Genomic DNA, 21,968 nt, shown 5'->3' on the forward strand with positions numbered 1-21,968 from the left:
CCTCCCTCCCTCACCCCCATCCCACCCAACTAGGCCATCACAGAGCACCCAGCTGACCTCCCTGTACAGCAGGTTCCCACTAAGCTATCTATTTAACACACGGTAGTGTATTTATATCAAACCCAATCTCCCAATTCATCCCACCCTCCCCTTCCACCCCCCCACCGTGTCCACACGTCCGTTCTCTACGTCTGCCTTTCTATTCCTGCCCTGCAAATAAGGTTCATCTGCACCATTTTTCTAGATTCCACATATATGTATTAACATACTATATTTGTTTTTCCCTTTCTGACTTTCTTCACTCTGTATGACAGACTCTAGGTCCATCCACATCTCTACAAATGACCCCATTTCATTTTTTTATGGCTGAGTAATATTCCATTACATATATGTACCACATCTTCTTTATCCATTCATCTGTTAATGGACATTTAGGTTGTTTCCATGTCCTGGCTATTGTGAATAGTGCTGCAATGAACATTGGTATACATGTTTCTTTTTGAATTATGGTTTTCTCAGGGTATAGGCCCAGTAGTGGGATTGCTGGGTCATATGCTTGTTCTATTTTTAGTTTTTTAAGGAACCTCCATACTATTCTCCATAGTGGCTGTATCAATTTACATTCCCACCAACAATGCAAGAGGGTTCCCTTTTCTCCACACCGTCTCCAGCATTTATTGTTTGTAGGTTTTTTGATGATGGCCGTTCTGACTGGTGTAAGATGATATCTCATTGTAGTTTTGATCTGCATTTCTCTAATGATTAATGATGTTGAGCATTCTTTCATATGTTTGTTGGCAATCTGTTTATCTTCTTTGGAGAAATGTCTGTTTAGGTCTTCTGCCCATTTTTGGATTGGGTTGTTTGTTTTTTTGCTATTGAGCTGCATGAGCTGCTTGTAAATTTTGGAGATTAATCCTTTGTCAGTTGCTTTATTTGCAAATATTTTCTCCCATTCTGAGGGTTGTCTTTTCATCTTGTTTATGGTTTCCTTTGCTGGGCAAAAGCTTTTAAGTTTCATTAGGTCCCATTTGTTTATTTTTGTTTTTATTTCCATTTCTCTAGGAGGTGGGTCAAAAAGGATCTTGCTGTTATTTATGTCATAGAGCGTTCTGCCTATGTTTTCCTCTAACAGTTTGATAGTGTCTGGCCTTACATTTAGGTCTTTAATCCATTTGGAGTTTATTTTTGTGTATGGTGTTAGGGAGTGTTCTAATTTCATTCTTTTACATGTACCTGTCCAGTTTTCCCAGCACCACTTATTGAAGAGGCTGTCTTTTCTCCATTGTATATCCTTGCCTCCTTTGTCAAAGATAAGGTGACCATTTGTGTGTGGGTTTATCTCTGGGCTTTCTATCCTGTTCCATTGATCTATGTTTCTGTTTTTGTGCCAGTACCATACTGTCTTGATGACTGTAGCTTTGTAGTATAGTCTGAAGTCTGGGCGCCTGATTCCTTCAGCTCCATTTTTATTTCTCAAGACTGCTTTGGCTATTCAGGGTCTTTTGTGTCTCCATACAAATTTTAAGATTTTTTTTTCTAGTTCTGTAAAAAATGCCATTGGTAATTTGATAGGGATTTCACTGAATCTGTAGATTGCTTTGGGTAGTAGAGTCATCTTCACAATGTTGATTCTTCCAGTCCAAGAACATAGTATATCTCTCCATCTATTTTTATCATCTTTAATTTCTTTCATCAGTGTTTTATAGTTTTCTGCATACAGGTCTTTTGTCTCCTTAGGTAGGTTTATTCCTAGGTGTTTAATTCTTTTTGTTGCAATGGTAAAAAATTCTTATTTAAAAAGAAAGTATTAGCTAACCTTTTTGAGCACTATCTACCAGTTAGTTTTCTAAAGTATTTTACAGGGAACAACTTCTTTTTCTGGCATAACTGCTCTGTGAAGTAGCTATTACTATTATTATCCCAATTTTCAGATGAGAAAATGGAGGACAGAGAGGTTAGGTAACTTGCCCAACTAATACATAAGGAAAAATGTATAATGAAGGATTTTTGGATTTTTCTCAAGGGTTATATTATCATTGGGTGAGTTTTTTTGAATTCACTCAGAAGATATTTATTTAATGCCAACTATGTGCCAGGTACTGTGCTAGGAGGAAGAGACAGAGATATTAACATGATGAATACCTTCGCATTGCCAAGCATCTGGATAAACAACCATTGTCCAAATCCACATGTGTATTAAATAATTGTTGTATTAATTCAATAATTTATCCCAAGTACCTATTCTCTGCCAGGTATTGTCTAGCAAGCACTGTGTCAAATATCTGGCTTTTTGACAAAAGTCTGTATTTTATTATAATGTTTCTACCTATTAAATACCCATTAGGCATCTCCTCTACAGCTGTATTGAAATGCCATTGATATTCCCATGCCTCTGCCTACAGAGAGCTTCTGTTACAAGATTTGTAGTGATGAACAAAAGAAGCTAAATACTGAGGAAAGGAAGCTGGAGGACCAGAAACACACTCTTCACTAGTTTATACTTAGTCCTCTATTGGCAGTAGTGAGTTGACTTTTCTCTCATTCTCTTCTTTTGAAGATGGCTGCATTCTAGAAATCTATTGCCTCCTTGTTTCATAAATACCTTTTTTTTGTTTATACACAGATTCAATTTTACAATACATTTCTAAATATCTAGTTGATTCTAGGAGTAAGTTGACCCTCTTTTGTTATTTTAAACTGTTTTATGAAAGGTGGGGTTGTCATTGACTCTAAACAATTTCATAACTGAGAAATGTGTACAGATAACCAATGACAAATGGGACTCAATTTGAGTTGAAGTTCTGGACTATGAGAGTTCCCATGGCCACATTAAAAAAGTTGCCATCTTAGAAAAAGAGCAGTTATCCTTTGGGACAGACACCTGAGTTCTTAGGTTTAGGTAGCGAATATTAATGGAGTAGATTAATAAGGAGTGAGAGCTCTTATCTGAGAATCAGCTTGCTGTGTCATTTACTTAATACCTGGGGTTTCCTTTAAATCCAAGAGTAATTTACTTTTAAATCTAAGTTTTATATGAAGAAAGACATTCTCTAACAAAACAAAGGCTCTAAATGAGATCATGCTAATAAAAATGTTGGTGGTGTATAATCTATTTAAACTCCACCATCTTTATTACAATTTATGATGTTTGCAAGTAAATAACCCTTTTGAAGATCATTAGCTATTATCCAAAAGCCTATCGTTAGGGAACCGCAAGTTCAAGTTCTCAAAAATTCTTCCAAAAAAACTCTATATCTATTATCAGATAAAGATGGCTACTCTTTTGAATAAAGAGGACTTCAGATTTCTAGAAAAGTTAAGACAATGCCTGAGCTATGCTGTGGTTGGTATAGATTCTCAAATTGAGGGTATTGTAGTTCTTTGAAAAATAATTTGCTTCGACTTTTTTGGAGATTTGACTTTCTCTCTTTGGAAGAAATGTGGTTTTTTGGCAATCACAAGAGCTAAGAATCAAAGAATTGACGTTCAAATCCTCAGTGTTACGCTAACTAGTTACATGTCAAAAGACAGAAACTTAAGCAGTTTTCTCATTTGTTTTATTGCTTTTGAAATTGTGGGAGACTCTCTGTGCTGCCTACCTCCTAGACTCGTAAAGATTCAGCTATCTGGATGCAAATGTTCTTTGAAGAGATAAGTGTGGTATACAAATATAACGAATGCTTTTGGGGGGATTTGTGGGGGATGCGTGAATTTGTAAAATATTGGTATTCACTGGATTTCATTGCATGCTTCCCTGTACAGCATTGTTTGCAATATAAAATGTGTTTATTCACTGCAATTATATGTGTGCTTACTAATTAGAATACGTGTGTTTGTCCCACTCTACCCCATGGATTGAAAGGATCATTATAACAGAGGTCATGTTTTTATTGTGCAGAGTCCTATCCCCAGCAACTGCGCTGACAAGCATAGTAGGTGCTCAATAAGTAATTGCTGGATGAATGGAAACAGACCCCGTAAATGCACTGTGCATTTGCGGTGTACACTCTACATTTGTACTTCTTAAAACTGCTGGAAATTATGTTCTTTTGAATTTTTAGGGCATTTTTTGGGGGATTTAGATATGCTGCAAAATCAAATTTGGAGATCATGTCTATGAATGTTAAAAAATTAATGACTCACTTCTTCATAATCACTTCTCTTCCGACTTGAAATCCAAATATTTTGTAATTCAGATATTTTGTATTGGCAGAGGGAGGGTTTGGTACCGTTTAATGCTGTACTGATAACTTAAATGATTTTTCTCTTCTTTTGTCTTCTTTTAGAGTACAATCCAGGGTTATGTGATAATGTGATGCTGTTTGAGAGAATGAGATTCATAATCAGATAAACCTAGGTTCGAGTCCCAATGATACCACTTCCTAGTTACAAGACTTAATATAAGCTGTTAATTTCTCTAAGCCTTTGTTGCCTCATGTGGGCCTAATTATACTTCCCCAATGGGATTATTGTGAGGATTAAAGATAGTAATATACTTAAGGTGCTTGGGGTGATACCTAACACATAATAACCTTTAGCTGTAGCTATTATCGTTTATACAGTTCATTTCCTAAACAGTTATTTTTTTCTATTTTGTTTGTCTTTTGTTTTGTGTATCTGTATATGTGTTTGTGTGTTTCCTTTTACAGATGGATATACAACTGATGACATTGAGTTTTACTGGCGTGGGGATGATAACGCAGTAACAGGAGTAACCAAGATTGAACTTCCACAGTTCTCTATTGTAGATTATAAACTTATCACCAAGAAGGTTGTTTTTTCCACAGGTTTGTATCAGGGGAAATAGTTAAGAGAAAAGGGGCTTTATTATATTTTGCCAAAAGGGTTCACTTATATCAGGATCGGGTCCCAGGGAAGGATGGGGACTCTGGAAGACTTAGATCTGCTGAAAATGCTCAGTTCCCCAACAAGCCCATTTGGAACCCATCCATTTACTTTCAAGAAGGCACCCCCAGCAAAGCAAATATCTCTCATGTACTATCATAATTCTTTGAAATATACTGAGGACAGCCAGGTCATAGTTCACTCAAGTCTGACCACAGTGAAATTCTCTAAACACAGTAGGGTGGGAGGACTTCACATTTTTCTCAAAGGGTAGGACTTTCTTTACGTAGCCTTACCTACTGTTTTGGAGTAAAAGCTTTTCCGGATGTTGAGATTATCCTGATACCTTTACCATTCTTACTCTTCCAGTATTGAGGTCAGACTTGTTTTCATCAGCACAGATTTTTAACAAAAAAGCCCAGGAATGCAGTAATTTGCTGCATGCTCATTAAAAGAAAAATAATAAGTCCACAAGAATATCCCTCTTTATATTTTTCTTATTGAAATGAATTCCCCAAGCACAGAAATAGCTAATACAGTAACTGTAGATTCTGAATTGTCTGCTAAGGACTCAGGCACTTCCTGTCCCTGAAAACTACTTCAAGCAAGAATACAAAATAGCCTCCAGCTTTGCAAAAAAAACAACAGAAACTTTTCCTAGGTTTGAGGTTCTTTGAACCCCTGAGACACTATGGAAATGAGTTTCTACTTAAAATATTTTTACTTTAATATTTATATACTTGCTTCAGCCCAAGAGGGCTAGACAAGGCTTTCAGTTAGTAAGAATATCCGCCCCCCCCGCCACACACACACTATTTATCATTGTGACTCTTTTAGGTTATAAGACTGTATTCTTTTACATATCTCATTTAAAATGTAATTCCCCAGGTCCCCACCATCAAAAGACCCAGCTTCAAGAATCTGATCCTTAGTTATATCTCCCACAAACATTGCTCAGGAAAAGTGACTCTCCACCTTTTGGTGGGTCAGGAATCCTTTTAAAACTTTGATGGAAGCAATGAAATTAGAAAAAATACTGCCTACACATGGAAACCTTCACAAAATTTCAGGGAGTTGCTGCACTAACTGCAGCCTCGCCACTGATCCTCACCTTAAAATGCATCCTGGGGCTTGTGAAGAGATTTCTTTCCCTATAATCAGAGTGTGCAGCCTTATTCTTATATACAAAAATGTACGGAATGGACTTGATGAGAAACAATTAAAGGGGGAACAAAGGGACTGTCTCAAATTGTCTTGTCATCACAGTTGCAGAGAATGAGAACCTTTGATTCAGTGTAGGAGGCTGACCAGGGAAGAGCTGGAATTCTTTTAATTACTGATGAATGTGGAATATATTTAACACTGAGTAAGTCCTGCTAATTAAAAGCCCTGTTTTCTCAGACCACTTTTGCAGAAGAAAGTGCCCTTCAGCAGGAGCTAAAATTGAGTTTAGGAAAGATATACAAACTGTTTATGGGCCTTTAAAGAAAAGTATCCTATAAATATTGATTGATAACGATGATGTTTTAAAATTGTCTTTCTAGGTTCCTATCCCAGGTTGTCCCTCAGCTTTAAGCTTAAGAGAAACATTGGTTACTTTATCCTGCAAACATACATGCCATCTATCTTGATCACTATCCTCTCCTGGGTCTCCTTCTGGATTAATTACGATGCTTCAGCTGCAAGAGTGGCATTAGGTAGGCATCAATCTGACTGCTTGTGGAGTGTGCCTGTGTGTGCGCGTGAGCGCGCGTGCACTTTCCTTACCCTCGAATTTGCGATGCGTGACGAGACCGGACTGCACACATTATAAGAATTTGGCTGTGAGACGTTGGGTGATCTGATTCAGCGTTAAATCAGTTAAACACAAATTAAAACTCTTTCATGTCAAAATTAGTTAACTGTATAGCTGTCGGTAATGAAATTAGTCCCATCAGCTTGATATTTTTATTGAAGCATAGTTCATGTAATATTGCTAGATAATTGTTCAGTTTTTATCTGTGTTTCCTTACCTGGGAAGAGCTCTCTTCCATCTTTTTTTTAAATTTTTTTATTTTATTCTGAACAAGAAACAGAGAAATGAAATGTGCAACTAATCAATGAGCAGAAAGAATTCTGAAGTCTTAACTAAGATTTTGGGATAGCATGGCAGAGGGCAGGAGACAACCAAGTAAGAATATTGGGAAATCATCCATGGCATCACTTATCTTACGCATGATGTTTTTCCATCATAACACCAGAGGAAGAGAATGAATTGTATTTCATGAACATTTTTATGTTGCTAACTCCAGATATAGTAAATTTATGACCTTTTATACAATCTTTATTATTCTGAGTTCTGACTAATCCCTTTAAATTTTGAGTTAAGTGCTTCACCAGTATATCTCAATTAAATCATTAATTCCTTAGCAAAGTCATTATTCATACAACAAAATTTTTTTGAACACCTACTATGTGTCAAACATACTGGGCACTGGAGATAAAGCCAGTGTCCTTCTGGAAGTTATGTTCTATCAATAAAAGGTAAAAAGTAAATTTATTTTGCATTTAACATGCAAATTATATAATATGGTAAACCTGTAGAGTAGAAATAAGCAAGGTAAGGGGGTGGGTATATTAGGGGTACAGTTTAGAATAATCAGGGTAGACTTCATTGATTGCCAATGGACAAAGACTTGAAGAAGATCAAGTCACATAAATGTCTGGATGAGAATATTCCAGCTTGATGAAAAGGCCCTCAGGTAGAAACATGCCAAGCAAGTGAGCAAGGTGGCCTGTAAGGCAGATGCAGAGTGAGTTCAGGAGTAGAGATAATGTCAGGGAGAGGGGACTGAAAGATGATGAAATGGTCCAGGGGCCATAATAAAAGTTTTGCTTTTATTCTGCATGAAATTAGAGCAACACTGAGCAAAGAAGTGACATGATTTCAGATACAAAGGGATAACTTTGGCTGCTGTGTTGAGATTAGATTGTGGTGGTTCAGGGTTGGAAGGAGAATTAATTACCTCCTGGACTGAGTCAAGTCCCCTGTGATATATTCTCTTAAAATACTGTAGACCAACCTTGGAGACCAACCACAGTTATAATTTATATTTATTTGGTTTGTGATGTTCTTTTTCCTCATGGTACTGAAGATACCTTGGAGGAAGGTCCATATCTAATTTTGCTTCCATTATATCTGTAGTGTCTCACACAGTGAATGGTATCCAGTAAATAGCTGCTGAATAAAGTAATGAATGGAATTTGTAAATATCCTGTTATTCCAAAATGAAAATCTGTTCTCAATTTGATGCCTATTACAGGAATAATACATAAGTTATTTACTTTTTGAAAGAAAATTTTCAAATGTCTTTTATGTGAGCAGTTTATTACTAGGTCAGAAACACCTCAACATGAGATTTAGATAAATAGTAAAATCAGTGTTGTCAGTTTTATAATATACATGTAATATTCATGTCATCCAAGATAAGCTCTAGATGAAATAATGAAGAGAAAAGTAAAATTGGAAAATGCGTCAAAATGACTAATATAGAAAAGATGTGAGAACTATAAAATACCTAGATCTAAAGTATAACCATAGTTTTTTGGCCATGCTCAGAATTGGATGCTCAAATTTATTTTTTCTGTATCTGTTTCATGAGCATATAGAAAAACAAGGCAAAAATTATGATCTTATTAGAGAGAAAAAATTAAATCAGAAAACATATGTTCCTAAAAAATAGAATTGAAAATTAACTTTTGGTCTGTGTTATTGGGTAGTGTTTAAGGACACAGGTTTCTGAGTCAGAGAGATCCCAGTTCAAATTTTAACTCTGCAACTTCCCATCTGTGTGATCTTGACCTCGGAGCTCTGTTTTCACATCACTCTTTTCCTACAAAGCTGGACCTTATGAAACTCAGGACTCTGGACTCCCAGTGCTTTTACCCAGCATATCTCTGTCTATCCCTCCAATTACAGCTTTGGGGAAACTACTCCCCACTGTCGGAGATGTTCCCTCAGCTGGACTAATAGTAATAACCTGACATAGTGTGGCATTTCCCATAGAGTCTTGTAATACTTCTATATTATTTATCTGTGCATTATGTGCCTACATTCCCAACCCAGAAACATGAAGGCTAGACAGCTGCTTCTCTGTTACTCTCCACCTCTAGTTTCCATATTTTTTGCAATCGTTGTTCATATCATCTGTTTAATGCATTCATTGATTTCAGTACTTTTACAGTGATTTTAATTTATTTCCCCTTCATCACTTACTTATTCTGAAAAACTCTCAGCTGGTATTCTGCTTCCTGTCTTGAATGCTTACCCTCATGATCGTCCTAAACACAGTTTGTCCCTGATACCTCCCTACTGGAAGCTGGTCAGTGGCCTCACATTGCCTTCAATTTTAAGTTCAAGTTCTGCATTAGGCTCTGTGTATGTAACTTTCCATTATGCAGCCCTTAATCTCCACTTTCCTCATCATTCTTCCCATCATATCCTATAATGTACCCACATTGAGTTTCTTGAGATTCTTTTGATGGGCTGTGTACTTTCACCCCCACAAAGCACCCCTTTAAAAGAACTCTCTCGGGCTTCCCTGGTGGCACAGTGGTTAAGAATCCACCTGCCAATTCAGGGGACACGGGTTCGAGCCCTGGTCCGGGAAGATCCCACAAGCCCGCGGGCCACAATTACTGAGCCTGCGCTCCAGAGCCCGCGAGGCACAACTACTGAAGCCCGTGCGCCTAGAGCCCGTGCTCCGCAACAAGAGAAGCCACCACAATGAGAAGCCCACACACGGCAACAGAGTAGCACCTGCTCGCCACGGCTAGAGAAAGCCCGTGCACAGCAACAAAGACCAAACACAGCAAAAAATAATAAATAAATAAATTTATTAAAAAATAAATAAATAAAAAAACTCTCTCCACCACCAATGCCCTTAGGTCTACTATCACTTTTGACTTCCAGGTTTTGTTTGCCTGCGTAACTCCCATTCATTCTTCAGGACTCAGCTCCGAAGTCCGTATTTCCTGATCTCTTCCCTGCCACATCGTGGGCTAAACTAGGATCTTCTCCATATTCTCAACTTTCACCTTACACACATGTCTATCATAGCATTTAATTCACATCTCTAGCTCCCCCCACTAGATACATAACTATAAATATAAAAATGTAATTAAAAGAAATGCCCCCCAAATGATTAATGTTTACTATAAATTAATGATTTATGCATATCGCCAGGGCCTATCACAGGGCTGCTATATAATAAGTGCCTGGTATATATTTTGCAGTATCTATAAACAAGTAAGAGAATACAGTTAACCTTTCCAGCTATGATGAAAGCAGAAGGGAAATACAAACATTATTACTCTGTCTCATTTTTTACAGGCATTACAACTGTGCTAACAATGACCACTATCAATACCCACCTCCGGGAAACTCTCCCTAAAATCCCTTATGTGAAGGCCATTGACATGTACCTGATGGGGTGCTTTGTCTTTGTTTTCATGGCCCTTCTGGAATATGCTTTGGTCAACTACATCTTTTTTGGGAGGGGACCTCAACGCCAAAAGAAAGCAGCTGAAAAGGCTGCCAGTGCCAACAATGAGAAGATGCGTCTGGATGTCAACAAGGTAAGTTCAAAGGGCAAGCCCTCCTTGCTTCTTAAACTCATAGAAGAATGCCTGCACTGTAGGTTCATGGCCTTGTTAACAAATGATAAAACCAAAGCCCAGGGAAGAGATAATTAGTGATGGAGGCACAATTAGGGCCCCAATTCATGGTACAACATTTAGATGCCCTTTACCTTAACACTAGGGTGGCCCAAACCATAGTCATTTGAGAACCACCTTCGTGACTTTTTCCATATATGAGTATAATATGTACTATTATTTACTTTATGTTTATTTAAATTTACTTACTTTATCTAAATTTATTTTAAAAAAGGAAATTTCATATCACTTAAATTAGTATTACTTGCTGGAAGATAATCTTAAGTATAAATAAAAATGAAACTATGTTATTAAATTCTAGGTTATACTAGATAAAGGCTCTAGGCCTGAGCTCTGCATTCTCATTGATTTAAAAAAGGAAATAAGCATGTACAGACATGTGCTAAAGACCCACCAGCAACAAACTGAGACTTTGTTCTTGAAGTCATCAGATGGATAGAAAAAGAAGTGGAAGGGAAAAAAAGAATAACTTTCTTTTTAAGTGACAGATAATTACTTAATGCCTTGCACAAATACTACTTAAAATCCTTGAAGTATTTGAGTACAGGAGGCTACCATGTTGCTTAAGTCAGGCATAGCCAAAGAAAAATTCCTACACAGTTGTAAATCCAATTTATTATTGAAGGCAGTGGTTCTCAACTTTGGGTGCTCAATTAAATGACTAGGAAAGCATTAAAAAATACTGAAGCCTGGGTTTCATCCCCAGAAATTCTGATTTGATTGTCCTGGGGTATGCCTGGGCATCATAATTTTTTTTAATTCTCCGAAATATTATTCTTATTTGCATTCAAGATTTAGAATCTCAATTTTGAGGCTTTCGACAATAGTTCCAATAGATCTAGCCATCTTTACTCCCAAAATGTGACTTCAGCTGGCTTCCTGTTATATAACTTTCTGCACTGAACAGAATATTTACATATGTTTTTTTCCCATAGTGCAAATTTAGGCACTTCAAAATAAACAAAAAAAAACAAGGACTTATTTTAATATCTGCCATAAATAGTGTTTATAAAGTAGTGCATAATGTTGGATATGGTAAATAGTTCATAGTGATGGAACTAAGAAAATAGTAATACTTTTAAGCTATCTGGGATTGTTAACCATCCAATAATTATTGAATTTACATTTTAATATTTCTAACTTCAATTTAATTCCAAGAGTAGCATACCATAAATAATCTCTGCCATTGAGTTTTATGTGGAGCAAACCCAATGAAAGCTTCTGACTCACTGATATTTTCCATATATCCATAGGTCTGATATTTGATTTTGGACTATTCTCTAATCAAAGGCACTCCTTTCCCAGGAGATGATATTCATAATGATGCAAATTTTAAATATGGCCCTTATAAGCCAGTGAACCACAGGGTCTAGGAAGTTGTCAATCTCTTTTCAGTGCTCCAGGTTTCACTCATTGGAATCTGTTAATAGATTCCAAGGTAGCATTATGACTCTCTCGGGCTGTCAAATAGAGAATGCTTTTTAAACCCATTTTACAATTTTCCTGATAGAGTACCTTTAGTAAAGAAAATGAATAGATAAAACGATCTCCTAGGACAGCAGTTTGAAATGAGTCTCGATAAATTGCCTAAAGCAAAGCTGGCTTAACATCTGATCTCTCTTCACTTTCATCTACCCTATTTTTTCATACCAATTTGCAGTTACATAATAAATTTAAGTACCAGAGAGTGGCAGTTTTGTAGCAGACTGAACCTGGAGAGCTTCAGGTAGTTTTAAACTCAATGTACTGAGATGGAGGTAGGGAATGGTTCACTGGGCAGGTACCCCATAGTGATGCAAAACCCATCCTCTTGGCTGAAGTTGGATCCACAATTCAGAGCATAGAATGAGAGAACAAAAAAGATTCCAGAATTCTTCTAGTACAGTGGTTCTCAAATCACAGGCCATTTTGCCACCACGCACCCCCGCCCCCATCAGAGGATCATTGACAATGTCTGTAGATGTTTTGGATTATCAAAACCAGGAGGAGGGGATTGCCACTGGTATCTAGTGGGTAGAGGCCAGCCGTGCTGGTAAACATCCTACAGTGCATTGGACAGCCTCCCCATAACAATTATCCAGCCCAAAACGTCAGTACTGCTGAGGATAAAAAACTCTACGCTAGTCCAATCCTCTGGTTTCAAACTTGAGAAAAATATAAGATCCGTGTTCTATTCTTAAAACTCTTTAGCACAAGTGGAGTCTCTTCTTTCTTTGATCAGTGTGCCTAACATCATGGTATCAGGAGTTATCATTTAGCACAGTAGTTCGGAAAAGATATTTTAGAGTCAGTCAGGTTTGATATTTACCCTCCATTTAGTAGTTGTGTGATAATAGGGGGAAAAAAAGCCTCTCTGACCCTTTAGTTTCCTCATCTGTAAAATGGAGTTAATTCCTCTCATAAGTTATGAAGTTATGATAAAGTGTAGAGGATAGCATAGTCCCCAGTATATGATAAGCACTAGGTAAGTGATAAATATTAACAAAATATCATAAACAGTAAACATTACTACCTTTCAAAATAAAATTTACTGTCTCCAGACCTATTGGTGATACTTGCTTGTGCGTTTTACATGCTCTAGTATGTAGGATGCAGTCCTATCCCTAAAAAAGTATTACCTACAGAGGAATGTTTCACTTTGGAAGTTTTAAAGTCAAAGCAACGAAATCATTTTTCAACAGGTATTAGCTGTAAAATCGATAGCAAGCCAACTACAAACTTTATCAATTATTTCTTAGGCTAGAATGCTTACAGCCATGTTGATTAGATTTTTTAAAGGTAGCCATCTAACATTCCAGGCTCCCTTTTTTTTTTTTTTTTTTTAACGCAGCATGAAGGGTTAGAGGAGACCCACAGAGGGCTCTGATTGCACAATGCTTTCTTTTGTGTCGGCATCATGAATAATGTCACTCTATTTCTTATCAAGAATGTTCCTTCTTTTTAACGTAATTCTAGTTTTTTTTTTTTTTTAAAGATCAGGCACATATAATCAACTAAGTATTGTTGGATGCTCCGGAACAATCAGTCACTAGGAGAGGGATTGACTTTTTCTGGTTCCATTGATGGTTTCCTAGAGACAGAAGCAGCATGTCATATGGTCTAAAGCGATTTTTAAACTGTTCTCTGTCCTGAGGGCAGGGGGAGGTGAAAATGGGAAGCCTAGCCAGGTGGGAGCCCACTGTCGCTCAAAGGCATGCTTCCACATTTTTCTAATCTCTTCCCTGTATGAAGTTTCCTGTAAGTTCTTATTTTAACAAGAGTTATCTGCAGCTCTTAAAACAATTCTTAGTCTGGCGTTTAACTGATGGAGAAACTAAGGCTCTGAAGGAAAGTGAACTATCCTAGGTTGCAGAGCAAAGTTAACAAGATTTCTGAGATGATCTAGGTTTTCTAGTCGTTATCCAATGTACATTCCTCTGTGCAAGCAAGTGAAAAAAGAATATAAAACTTAAAAGCTGATTCCAGATTAGTCTATATATTCAGTTCACATCACCTAAAAAAACCCATCTGTCTACACACGAGTCCATAGCTGACAAGCCTTGTTACCTTCACAGTTGTCTCCATGCGACAAATTAAATTGTTAACTACTAAGATTTTTAAAAATAAACCTCAAACCAGTAAGAGTTCTACTGAATATTTTTCCTAAGTGTTTTCAGGAGTAGCTAAAAAACTACAGTCTCTTTTTCTAGTGTTAGGAAAGCTCTCCTATTATACCTTGCATTCTTCTATTTTGTGTGTGTGTGTGTGTGTGTGTGTGTGTGTGTGTGTGTGTTTCCTTATAGGATTTTCTCTTGATCAATTTTCCCACTTTTCTTGTTCATGCCTTCAAGTTTTCAGCTCTCCTTTTTTTTCTTTTAAGCTTTATGTTGTTTTCTTGTTTATTTTTCTGCCAATAACTAGGTGTATATATATTTGACACTTTAGTTACTTCTGTCTTTTCACCACCTTGATTCTTGCATATCTGAAATGCCTCCAATATCCTTACTGTATCGAGAGACCCACAAGCACCAGTTTTCCCAATAAAGCTGCACCGAAAAGATCTACTGGGGGGGCATCCTTTATTCTGCATTCATGGGTGTTGGAGTCTCTGTGTTGTCTTTATCCATTGTACCTAAATTTTTGGTTATGCAAAGCACTAAGATCTTTTAAATTTATTTATTTCTAGTGCTTGAAACTAGATTTTGTAAGTGATACATTAAAAAGAACTATTTAGAAGTTCTAGTCTCTGTTCACATCGGTCTTTCTAGAGACCAGTAGCATTTATCTATAGCCAATTTACTTTAACCACCAATTCTAATCTAGTGGCATCAGTCGACTTAATTAGCACATTCTCTACTTTGTCTTCCAGATTTTTTATAAAGATATTAAACAAAATGGGACCCAATATCGATCCTTGTGGGACCCAACTGGAAACCTCTCCCCAACTAGACGGACTACCAATTACGATTTCTCTCTGTATACGGTTAGATAGCCAGTTTTTAATCCATTTATTTGTATTTCTGTTGGAGCCAATTTGTTTAGCTGTTCCCTTTAAATTAATGTATGGCGTTTTTGCAGATAACCTATAGACTTGTATCCTGAGACGTGGGGATACGTTAAATGTTTTCATGAGACCCTAATGGGGTTTTCCTGGGTTTGTTTTTTTTAAATGTAGTTATGATGAACCTAAGCTTCAGTGTTCCACTCATACATTATTGTTGTGCTACAGAAAGAAACTAAGTGGGTCGTATTTTGAGACTTCTTTCCATTTGTATTGAGAGTATAGAGTGTCATTATATACTCTGGCATTTCTTAGTTTTCTTGTTGTGTTTCTTTTGGTTGGTGGAATAGGTGGAGAATTATACAGTCCTTCCATAGGTTGGCTCAGAATTCAGGAACCTATATTTTCTGCCCTAGATCGTTCATTTGTGTCTGAGAATGTTATGTTTGCATCAAGTCCTTGTTCCTTTATTGTTATTTATATTTTAGAAATAAGTATTATCTCAGCAGGCCCAGTGTTGTTGTAGTGATAGATAAGAGGCAATAATTGAGATTGTTTCTTGACAATGCTCTTGACTTAAATGAACTCCAAAGAAAGCCCACTGGGGGCTAAAATTTAGAGTTTAGTTTCTGAATCCTCATGTGTTTACATTTCTTAATTGGCAAATTGTCATTCACATTGCCCGCCAAACTGGAGGAGGAGGAAGAAGAGGATGGTGATCGTCACCATTCCACATTGTCATCTACTGCCTACCTCTCATTTGTTTTCATTCTATTTCGTGGTGAGGCAGTGAATGATACTGAATGCTGTGAATCTTTCCTATGAGGACTTGATGCCAGAGAAGCTGTCATTATTATATCTTGAAGTGTCATGTTCTTCCTTAGTTTTGTGGCTTTGACCACAAATTCCTTGATTCCTCATTGTTATTGCCTTTGGGGTGGGAAACAGTTATGGTTAACCTCTTAAACTGCTAGTTTGTTTTACTATTTTAAGTTTTTCTTTTAACTTCATTACTTGTTGTGTTATACGTAGCATGAGTCTGATAAATAATATTAGGTAGATTCCAGGAGAAGAGATGTTTGAAATTTTGTTACTCACTATTTTAGTCCCAATCCCCTACTATGTCTGTCCTCTCAGGCTATCTCATTTGTGATGTTGCTGCTGTTCTTGTTTTTAACTGAAACCACTGTTGTTGAAATGGAAGTAGACTGATTTGATTGGGCAGTATTCTGGGTAGAATGCTAATCATTTAGAAGAAAACATGTCTGACAGTTGGAGTTTGGGTGTATGATGAAAATGGTTGAAAAATAATGTATTTTCCAAAATCAAAATCAGAGTATACTGCATGATTGGTCTATGACTGGGTAAAAGTTACATGAAAATTCAGGAAAATCCTCAGATAATGAGAATATTTGAAAGAAAATTTGCCTCTGTTGTTCTTGTCAGCTGATGGATTGAAAGAGTTAATGATACTCTCCGATGCCATGATTTGGACCCTCATTTGTCAAGAACTCTTTCTCTCTATTTCATAACACATTATGTTAAAGAGAATGATTTACATTGAAATATGAATCTTAATGTCATCTGCATTTATACTTTTCTTTGTTGGGTGTGTCTTTACTCTGTCTTTTTAATTCTCTTTTAAATTCGTATTTAGAGTATGAAATAAGGGCCAATATTCAGAAGTTTGAATGATGAGCTGTTAAACGTGTAACCTGCAAAAGCATTGAAATGTATTTGACAGTCCTCCGAGGCAATAGAATGCACTGGGATGATGGTAGCTGTTAGAATCAGACTGAACTGGGTTCACCTTCAGGCATGGTCTTTTATGAGCTGTGTAACACTACACATGTTTAACTTTTCCATCCTTCAAGTTCCTCAGCTGAAAACTGAAACACTAAAATTTTGCTTCATGAAGCTACTGAGAGGATTAAATGAGATAATTTGTTAAGGGCCTTATACAGTACCAGACATAGAGCACTCCATAAATTGTTGCTATTATTCTGGAGATGGTAGCAGTGTGTATCTTCCTCAATTTTTCTTTTTTTATCTCTATTACTGTTTTATGATTATAAAACTAATTCATGGTCAGTCTTTTAAAAAAAATGTGCAAAGGCAATGAAAACCACCTGTACTCCACACCTAGACATAATCATTGTTAACATCATCCTTTTTTCACACTTAATGACATACTTTTATACAAATAATTATGCTCTACTATTGTGTGTATGCTATTTTCTGCTTACCTTTTTTGTGTCTTTAAGCATCAGTATAAGTATACATCATTTCTAATAACTACAAAATATTTTATTGAATGTATGTACCATAATCTATATAATAAGCACCTATTGTTAGACACTTGCATTGTTTCTAAGTGGTTTTTGATTATAAACAACTAAAATAAGTATCCCATTGCTGACATGTTTACACACCATTGATTCCTAATATATTTCTTTTTTTTTAATTAATTAATTAATTAATTTTTTTTTTATGGCTGTGTTGGGTCTTCGTTTCTGTGCGAGGGCTCTCTCCAGTTGTGGCAAGTGGGGGCCACTCTTCATCGCGGTGCGTGGGCCTCTCACTATCGTGGCCTCTCTTGTTGCGGAGCATAGGCTCCAGACGCGCAGGCTCAGTAATTGTGGCACACGGGCCCAGCTGCTCCGCGGCATGTGGGATCCTCCCAGACCAGGGCTCGTACCCGTGTCCCCTGCATTGGCAGGCAGATTCTCAACCACTGCGCCACCAGGGAAGCCCCCCTAATATATTTCTTAAAGTGAAATTTCTGAGTCAAAAAGTATATGCTTTAAAATGGTGATACATATTGCCAAATGGTTCCCTAGAAAAGTGCTACTATAGTTTACATACCTACTATGAGAGTGTGGCAGTACACGCACACACACACACACACACACACACACACACACACACACACACACGTCACCCAGCCCTTAAAATGATGAAGAAACAGAAAACTGATGTCTAACTGCTTTCTGTTGTGAAAAGTGTTAGAGAAATGGAGATATAAGAATCCAGAAACCCAGATGTAGTTTTTCTCTTCTCTGCCCAAAAGCTGTAAAGGATAAAATGGCAATGGAAAAGCAAAACAAAAACAACACCCAACTAAAACTGAAGCTCTGCAGAGAGACAGAAATGCATAAGGAGGGCCAATGTTAGTACAAGCAAAATCCAGAAGAATCTACCCAAGCTATATTTGAGCAAATAGGAAAACCCTATAGAAAGGTTTACCTATAAATGAAGCATCTAAACAAAGAATCAGCATGGCAACTGTGCAGGAAAACTACCAAATGACATTCTGTCTCTCCCTTGCTCTCTTTCTCTCTCTCTCGCTCGTTGGTAGGGAGAGAGAGAGGAACTCAGCATGCAAAAGACAGATAATGACCCTTTAATGGAAAAAATATTTCAGGATATATTAAAAACTTTCATTAAAAAAGTGTTTTTCTTGCAAAAATTGAAAGAGAATATGAAACAAAAGATCAAGGATGAACGATTTTCATAGACACTAATAACTGAATCTAAAATAGTAAGAAAGAAAATCAATATGGCAAAAAATCAAGGCAGTAACACAAAGTTCAGGCTGTAGAAAATCATGCCAAATACAGAAAAAAAGAGATGTACAGTTAAAAACCACTTAGAGAAAACACAATATACAGGATAGGTACAGCAGAGCAAACGTGCAGAGCCATGATGTTCGTGAAGTATAGGATGGAACAAAAAGCAAATAGAAAGAATATTTAAATCTGACATCAATAACTAATTATAATAATGATAATAATAAATACTTCTTGAATGCCATGTATATGCTTAAACACTCTACATATGTTATGTCATGACATTAGTCATTATTACCCTGTGTTGTAGTTATAATTTTATAAATGATGAACAGAGACCCAGAACGTGTAATTAATTTTCTTAAGGTTGAACAGCTAAAAAAATGGTTGAACAGAAAATATGACTAGAGGATACACTCTAACTACTATGCTGTACATTGTGTGTTTATACATACCTGTAATGAAATTAATCAGTAGGCCAAAAGGATATACTGGGTTCCAAGATAAAACTTATATAATACCATTGCCACCTTATTATATTCTTCTAAAATTATTAAACTTCCAGTCAGAAAAAGTGACCAACAGGGAAGGAAAAAAAAATCTCAAACTACTCCACAGAAATATTACATTTTATAAGACAGTGGAAAAATATTACCGGGTTCTGAGGGGGAAAAATGTAACCTAAGAATATTATTGATATTATTTTAAGGCAAAAGAAAGACAGTCTATCCTCAATATGCAAAATCTAAGGGAACATAACATCCATACGTCCTTATTCAAAGAAAAATATTATAGCTTAGTAAAAAGAAAAATCTAGCCCCCAACAAAAGATAGTCAAAGTAAGGAACTTTAGAACAGAAAAAGTCAGTATATGCTAACATGTAGAACTAAAGATAACATGTAGAACTAAAACTATACAACTCCAGAAATTAAAGTTGTAGAATAAAAGATAATTGAAATATTTTAAAATATTAGATACTGAAGATATATAAAAATAAATCAGGATGGTATTGTTGATGACGGAGAAGTATTTGTTTTCAAATTCACAGCAAGGACTCAATATTTACCTTTTATTCTTGAGTTTATGAATCAAGAATTTGAAGATTAAGGATATGTTTAAAATTAACATAGATAACTTCTATACAACAGTGTTTCTACTATAGACTTCCATAAGGTCATTTGGGATGCTTGCTTAAAAAGTAGATTCCACCTGAGACATAAATCAAAATCTTTGGTGGGAAAGATCAGCTTTCTCAGATGTTTATGGTATTACACTAAAGCATGAAAATCTGAGTCATTATGGTAGAAGAAGAATCAAGAACTGACAATTCATCTTATAAAAACCTCAGAGAATAAGGTGGAAATAAACTAAAGAGAGATGCAGAGCAGCATTATTTACAATAGCCAAGATATGAAATCAACCTAAATGCTCATCAATAGGCAAATAGATAAAAAAGATGTGGTGTATATATACAGTGGAATGTCACTCCTCCATAAAAAATGAAATATTGCCATTTGTGACAATACAGATGGACCTAGAATGCATTATGCTAAGTAAAATAAGTCAGAGAAAGACAAATACTGTATGAGCTCGCTTGTGGAATCCACAAAACTAAACAAAACAATACGAAAACAGACCCACAGATACAGAGAATAAACAGCTGTTTGTCAGAGGGAGAGGGGTGCCCATACCCCATGGGCAGTACAGATGAACAGTATTAAGAGGTGCAAACTTTCAGTTATATAATAAATAGTTATGGGGGTATAGACAGCATAAGGGATATGGTCAATGATATTGTAATAACCTTGTAGGAGGACAGATGGTTACTTGACTTACTGTGGTGATTATTTCATAATGCATACAAATGTCAAATCATTATGTAGTGCACCTGAAGCTAACAAAATATTGTATGTCAACTATATTTCAGTAAAAATAAAGATGCAGATAATGTAGGTAAAGTTAGACATCAGAATAAGGATAAGGACAACTTAAAAGCAAATTTAGAGCAGGAATTAAGATAATAGACTTAAGACCAAGGTTGTCTTAACTATTATAACTAGAACATATTCCAACTCACATATCAAAAGAATAAGATTCTCAAATTAAATCAAGAACTAAACCCAATTAAATGCTATTTATTAGAAATACTTCTAAAGTAAAAGTATGGGAAAAATATTCTAAGTAAAGTCACAGACAAAAACAAATGAGGTAAATACAAATCCAAAGAAAATAGAAGATTGAATATTATTACTCTATAAGGATGAATTGAAGTTAAAAAATATTAAGACTGAGAAATATAATAATTACAATGTAAAACAAAGATATAATAATTGGTTAATAATTCATACATAATTTATAAAACTAAAATTGAAATAGCATCTAAATGAATTTAAATGATTGGAAATAAAGAGAGAAAATGAAAGAAACATTACCTAAGCAGTATATTTAATAAAGTTTATTAGTTGTATAAACTCATTTTTATACAACCATGTATCAAAGGTACAATAAAAATTAATTTGAAGAACATTTAGAAAATAATGGCAGCTTAAAATACTACATAATTAATCCTAAGGGATGTGGTTAAAATAGTTAACAGTCAGAAAGTTGTAGTTTCAAATACATCTCTAGCAAGTAATATTAAAAGATGAATATAATATTCAATTCAAGAAGTTTAAAAAAAGAGCAAACCAAACACCTAAAACTAGAAGGAAGTAATTAAGACAAATTGTAAATTAACAAATTAGAAAATTAAAACAAAATAATTTACAAGTAAGTCAGTTATTTTTTTAAAAAGTTAAGTAAAATAGGCAAATAATTGACCAAGGAAAAGCTTATTAAAGAAGCAAAGAGGGAGCCAATGTGGTAAACCACAATAGAAATTTTTAAAACATGACAATTAATAGAAATGTGCAAATAAAAGAAAATTATGCAAATATGTTAGAAAATGTGGTAAAATACATGACATCCTTAGAAACTCTAAATTAGCAGAACTGACCCTGGGAGAAAGAGAAAACAAAAACAGATTAATTACCAAAGATAAAACTAAGATAATTGACAGAAAAATTTAACTCCCGCTGCAAAGGGTCAGCTGGCCTAGAAAGTTTCAGCAATAAGTCCTGTCAAATTTTCAAAAGCAAATACTGGGACTTCCCTGGTGGCTCAGTGTTTAAGAATCCACCTGCCAATGCAGGGGACACAGGTTCGATCCCTGGTCTGGGAAGATCCCACATGCCGTGGAGCGATTAAGCCCGTGTGCCACAACTACTGAGCCTGTGCTCTAGAGCCCACGAGCCACAACTACTGAGCTCTCGTGCCACAACTACTGAAGCTTGCACACCTAGAGCCTGTGCTCCAC

The 21,968-nt window shown here is 36.0% G+C and overlaps 1 protein-coding gene and 1 long non-coding RNA gene across 7 annotated transcripts in view; one reads left to right on the forward strand and one right to left on the reverse strand.

Annotated features, from left to right (window-relative positions):
• The window catches only part of LOC309658266, a 588,006-nt gene that overhangs the window by 254,308 nt on the left and 311,730 nt on the right, over positions 1–21,968 (reverse strand). The window lies entirely within an intron of this gene.
• The window catches only part of GABRB2 (gamma-aminobutyric acid type A receptor subunit beta2), a 296,376-nt gene that overhangs the window by 229,586 nt on the left and 44,822 nt on the right, over positions 1–21,968 (forward strand). For 5 of the 6 annotated variants that reach the window (XM_082456481.1, XM_082456482.1, XM_082456484.1 and 2 more), the window contains 4 exons: positions 4,653–4,790; positions 6,393–6,545; positions 10,220–10,464; positions 14,912–15,025. In XM_082456481.1, coding sequence (XP_082312607.1) covers positions 4,653–4,790; positions 6,393–6,545; positions 10,220–10,464; positions 14,912–15,025 — 650 coding nt within the window. The remainder of the gene's footprint in view (positions 1–4,652; positions 4,791–6,392; positions 6,546–10,219; positions 10,465–14,911; positions 15,026–21,968) is intronic. The other variant, XM_082456485.1, reaches the window with a different exon arrangement.

The sequence above is a fragment of the Balaenoptera physalus genome, assembly GCF_965194825.1.
Source record: "Balaenoptera physalus genome assembly, chromosome: 3".
Taxonomy (NCBI): domain Eukaryota; kingdom Metazoa; phylum Chordata; class Mammalia; order Artiodactyla; family Balaenopteridae; genus Balaenoptera; species Balaenoptera physalus.